Genomic DNA, 6,000 nt, shown 5'->3' with positions numbered 1-6,000 from the left:
TTTTATTTACTTTGTGTTCTTAAGTACGGATAGGTATGGAAAGACTCACTGTTTTGGAGAACTACCTGTATAACTAAACAGAGGGAAGAGTGTCTGAAATAGGGTAAAATTGTGCTTTTATTTTACCTACACCAAGAGCTGTGACTAGTCTGTAGAATCTTCACACAGGGAAATCAGCATGGAGAACATCTAACACTGTCTGAAATTATGACTGATACTAAAGGATAGCATAGCACCATACAAAAGCATCAGAAACAATAAAGAATAAACTTAAAGCTGAGACTGACTGCAAGTTGCAGCAATATTGCTAATTCAGTTAGGAATTAGGAGAATTTTGTTGCAAAAAGTGCATCCTTTGAATAACTATAGTATATGTAGACCTAAATTATTTTGCTAGAACATATTGAAGACTTTAACAGTCTGAATGTTAGAAATGAAGGTAATTTTTATTTTCAATCGTCCAAAACATTTTTCAGAGCACTTGAATAGCGGTTATCATCTCCTATTTCACAGTACTGTTCTGGAAGGTGTTCCAATTTTCTTCTATAGTGGAGTGCTCTGGAAACTTGACTGCAAAAACTGAGGAGCTCCTTCTTCATGTTACACTCACCATGAAATAAGGAAGGTAAGAAGCAGCATCAGGGCAACTGAATTCTGCAGTTAGTGATCAAGACCCACTTTCTCTTGTGATACAATGAAAAAAAAATCAGAAGTTCTACTTCTCTGAGAAAATGCTATAAAATTTATTTTATTCAAGAAGTTGCAGGAATAAAATTGTAATCTTTTACAAGTTATTTTAGTTGTATACAAACTCCCTTGTAAATGACAAAGAATGTATGTGATTAAAGCCAATGTTTATAAGCTAAAATATTATGTCCTTTGCAAGTAAAATGGAGAAACGTGAAGAACTGTTGCACAAGACTCTCAGTGTCCCTTCTGCTTCCTTTCATGGAAGAAGTACAAAACTGGTGAATCCAGCAAAATTTTAAAGAAGACCAAAACCCCATTGATATTCATCTTAGCAATTGAAAATGTTAATATTGCTAAATGATTTGTGCGATATTGCAACTTTACATTGACAAAAAAACTTGTAAATCAGCCATTTAAAAATCCAGGCTTTGTAACATATGCTAGAAACCCCAAGGTTACTCATGTATGAACAATCAATGCACTCTTTAGTGGTACACATTTAAAGCCTCCAATGAAGGGGAAGCATAACAGCTGTTTGAATAGTAGGTAAAAAAGTCTTTATACCTTTAAGTACATTGGGGAGGAAATACTACATGTCTGTAATTGCTGCACCCATCACATTCAGTGTGCAACTGCAAACACAAGGAAAGGAACCAGTGTACAGTACTAGTACTGTTTAAATAACACACAAGATTATACATTGCAGCATAATTATTACTACACACATACGTTCTCAGTACATGCTGGTATATAGGTTCTCAAACACACATGCACACTCAGTCACAAGCACACTTCATGCGTTCTCCCACAAGCAAATATACATTCATACCACTCATTCCCACTCACAGTATCTGAAGGCTCTATATAAGGTAGACTGCTATATTGTTTGGAGCTACCATGTTGTATTTTTTTTCTTTTTCTTTTATATAAAAGCACATGCTAAAAGATCACGTCCACAGTAATCTCGCAGCAACACTCGGAATGATCACACAAAAACCAGGGAATGTTAGTGCACACACAAAATTCAGCTAAAAAAAAAAAAAATCTTTGGAGTTCCAATCACACTGTTAGTATAACAATCCCATACTGCGAAGACTAGTTATAAGCTTTGTAGTTGACTAAGTCACACAGTGCAAAGTAAGGTCCATTGACCCTTTTGTGTAAAGGGTAGGCTGGAAGCCATACGGTTAAGTTCAATAGTTAGTTCATATATACATGTGATGAGGAACACCCAAACCACATTTGTGCTCTTAGACTGGTCATTCTGAATCACGATGCACTTCCGAAGCATCAGCTCTACAAATTGGGCAGGTACGATTTGCCTGTAAAACCAGAAACAAAAGAGGATTTACTGTAGTGACAAATACATCATTAAGGTAATGTGTATATGACACTGAACATCTGTGACCATAATGAGGTTGCTACCTTCAGCACTGAAAACCAGTTCAAGAGTACTCAAAGCAAGAGAAGACAAAGCGTGCTTATGGCTTTTTTTAGTTTCTTTTGTTAAGAGCTGTGGCAAGTTTGTAAATTTAAAATTATGTTTACAAAAAAAATTGTGCCTTTTATGTTTAAAGATAAAACCAACCAACAAACTAGGCTTTATCTAAGTGACGGTGGTGTTATTAATGGAGACTCATAGTTATAGTATATTGCAATCAGATGTATGCAACTAAGAAGTTGTATTGTGTGCTGCAGAGAAATCCACCGAAACCAGACTTAGCAACCTTGGGCTGCAAATAAATGTCCTATATGAGAGTATCATGTTGTCACAAGCTCTACTGATCAGGGATCACATCTCTTCATACTCTGTTTACTCAGTTATTCTCACAGAAACCCATCTGATAGACTTGGTCAAAGTTGAAAGCACACTAGAGTAAAAGGGAAGAGGTTCTAGTTAAGAGGAAAGCGGGCGGGGGGTGGGGTGGAGGAGAGAGAAGATGACCTGACAAAACAGGTGTTCAAATAACTCACATAAGCAGGTCTGAATTTAGCCCTTCAGTAAAGCACTCACTGAAAATATGTCCTGTGACTTGTACTTTTATAGCTTCCTTAAAAAGATAAGACAGATGAGAAGTAACATTCTTTAGGCTACTAGGAAAGTATTTCTGCCTTCTCATTCCCCTTTTCAAATCAAAGCTATTTTCATTTTAGCAAATGATGATAAAAAATCCGAAATAAATATGTAACATCTATGATAAAACATTTCCTTTGCAAAAGGCAGAGTGAAGAAAACTCTTCCCTGCCCCAAATTCTGTATTTCATTGTTCCCAAAACTGCAGGACTGTCAACTGTCACTGTCAACTACAAGTTTTCCTAAGCTAGCCAAATTTTTCAATGCAAATACAAGTGAAAGCATCAAGAAATGTGGCTCTGCAGGCCAGAGTTCAGAAATCATTGTCACAAATTTCAAATACAAACAACAAATGCCAATGAAAGCAACATATTATTACTGAAAAACATTATTGTAATGCAAGTTAAAATGAGGGTATATTTTTTTCCTGGCAATTACTGATTACGGTGTTATCACCATTTTATAGTTTATATTGTAGTTATTATTGCTTTATAGTTTTTGTAAAGCATGGATTGGAGAATCAATTAAACATCTATTTCTTGCTTCTTCAACTAGCAGTTTTGCAATTACTTGAGGACAATGCCATGACCTGGTTGCTACTTTGAACGTGCATTATTCCAGATATAATTCAGCTAATACAATTTTTTTAAGTAAAAAGGCATGTTCTTCAGAAGTCCATGGAACAATGAATCAAGAGCTATTTGCTGCAATTAATTAAGTATCTGCCATTTCTAGCATGAAACAGCATTTAGTGGGAGTAATTTCCTAATAGGAATTGCAGAAATAAATCCACTGAGCCAGGATAAAATGAATACTCATGGACACTGCAGTGCTGCTTTTTAAGTAACTTTTCAAGATCCTACATGAACATGTGTTTTAAATTTAGTTGCATTCTTGTGCCTTTCATAAAATTCATTCACCCTTCCTGGTATTTAATATGACTCTTTGGTGCTAAAAAAGGAGTAAGGTGGACATAATATTGCAATATTGACCTTCTAACTAGCCACTCTTTCAGGCAAACTCACTTTATGTGCTGTAAGGAGAGAGAGCTGCACAATGAACTAACTGATTTATTTTTTTTATATTGTACAGAAATTTAAAGCTAGAGTGAACTGCATTTAGAATAATGAATCTGTAGGGCTACTAGAATCCTCTAAAAAGCACTGCACCACTTTGGTGTTAGTTCAGCAGAATTAATTTAAATTACAGCTACAGTTTGTCTTTTCTCATATATAATACAACATTTCCTATCAGAACATTAAATATAAAAGCAATTTTTCCTTGTTGTCTGGTTCTAAACCCTCAGAGTGCAGACTGGTCATGTTTTCAAGCTGTCCTTTGGAATGATAACTAACTCTTGCTTTAGAAAAGAACAGATTTCTCATGTATTCATTTTTGACTAATGGATTTTGGATATTAAGAAATAACCAAATACTGTGAAATATGAGAGTTGATAATACTAAGAAAAGCAAAAGGATAACCTCCCTGTTGTTAATTCTGTTTCCTCCACTGCATTACATCTTCTTTGACAAGTCTTTAACCTTGCTTAAGCAAGGAAGTATAAATTACAGTGGGCAACCTAATGCACTGTAAAAGAACATTTTCTCTCACTTGTTCACACTACCTAAAAAGGCAGTACTGTACATAACATTATACCAGCAGGGCAGATCAAACCTTTCATGCATAGACAAACCACAAAACTTTCTTAGATACCTTTATTTTGCTGCATCATCACAGCCAACAGGCTGTAGAACAAGGATTTTTTTTTTAAATAATCAGATTCAATCACTAACCTCTTAACTTAAATCTTTCACTAACAACATGGTGAAACTTAAAAAGAATCAACTTGACTCCATAGTTCAAGAACTAGTTCTAGAAATATTCCTAGACAGCAAACACTTAAAAAAGACAAGATTAAATCAATAAAACACAGGGACAAACTGGTAACTTTTTTCTTTTTTTAACCTTGTGGAAAAAAGTTACAAGTACTGAAAACCACGATTTTTACCTTCCCTTGTAGAATTTATCAACATGATGTTGGCTGGATGATGTGAATTAAGTGCATGTGGACATAATTACACTATCAATATATAAAACAAGCTGTCAAATACATAAAGGAATGGACAGAAGCAAAACTATAGCCCAAAATATCTTCCAGTTATCCTCACTTCTAAATGTTTGCTGCTTAACTGTAACTGAGTTTAGACAGAGGCTGCAGCTAAAATAGGCTTAGTGTTACTGGTAATTTGTTACAGTTTGCAAAGCAAAATAATATTTATTTCCATATACAATCTTTGTATCAGTGTAACTAAATGCACATGGTGTAAATATATTGCCTTAGCCATCCCACACTAGATGCTTTACCTTTGTCTAGCTTAATGTTGCATCCAGCTCTGGAATACACCATGACAATATGAGCAGTTTTAAGGTAGGTATAACTGCACCCCCTTTACATTTAGATTGCATATCTTTCACCTCATTTCCTCACCAAGCTGACACTCTTAGGCTCATAGAGTTTTTCTATAATAAGATAACCTCTAGAAAATACCACACTTGAAGATCTGTTAGAAAATACATAGTTTCTAAGCTGGGACAGAAACATAAACAAAAGCTGTTCACAACTACTACGGTACATCTATAATTACAAAAATAAAAACGGAACTAAATCTGCCTTTTTTCACTTAGCTGTTCTGAAACTGATTGGCAGTTCATTACTGGTTGAAAGTACTAAATCTAACTGTAGAACAGCCACACTGAGTCCCAAAAAAGCTTAATTCAACATACTTGTCTGACTCCAGAGACCTATGTCAGGTAAGAAAGAGCACAAGCACAGGACAAGCATGCAGAATACTTCCCTGACATGTTCTTGTAACTTCCAGCAATCTGCAGATCAGGGGCTCTATAAACCTGAGTGGGGTTTTATTTTGTGGTTGTTCCCCCCCCCCTTAATAGCCTGGAAAGAGCTGTCTTTTTAAAAGTCGATATAATCAATTTATATAGACCTATAGCATCCACTGTCTCACAGACTATATTAAAGGATCTTAGGTCTTTTTTAATGAGATGGGGTGAATACTATCCATGATACTTTGCCCACACCATAAATGCAATGAAAAAGACTTAACAAATCTAGTGTGAATATTCCTTGAGAGGAGTAGGGGGGCATTGGAGAACACCACCTGAATAGATATAATCTACTCTTAATTTGCAGTTATTGAATAAACCAGCATACATCTAGC

General features: G+C 35.3%; 1 protein-coding gene across 7 annotated transcripts in view; it reads right to left on the bottom strand.

Moving 5' to 3' along the window:
* Positions 1-727: 727 nt before the first annotated feature.
* RNF38 (ring finger protein 38) overlaps positions 728-6,000 on the bottom strand; it is a 112,961-nt gene continuing 107,688 nt past the window's right edge. For 6 of the 7 annotated variants that reach the window (XM_086771091.1, XM_086771095.1, XM_086771098.1 and 3 more), the window contains one exon: positions 728-2,012. In XM_086771091.1, the coding sequence (XP_086627217.1) occupies positions 1,814-2,012 (199 nt within the window). In that variant the 3' untranslated portion in view covers positions 728-1,813. The remainder of the gene's footprint in view (positions 2,013-6,000) is intronic. The other variant, XM_086771092.1, reaches the window with a different exon arrangement.

The sequence above is a fragment of the Chlamydotis macqueenii genome, chromosome Z (assembly GCF_036417535.1).
Source record: "Chlamydotis macqueenii isolate bChlMac1 chromosome Z, bChlMac1.mat, whole genome shotgun sequence".
NCBI classification, from domain to species: domain Eukaryota; kingdom Metazoa; phylum Chordata; class Aves; order Otidiformes; family Otididae; genus Chlamydotis; species Chlamydotis macqueenii.
The sequence above is the reverse complement of the archived record's forward strand: the minus strand, read 5'-3'. Positions and strand labels throughout refer to the sequence as shown.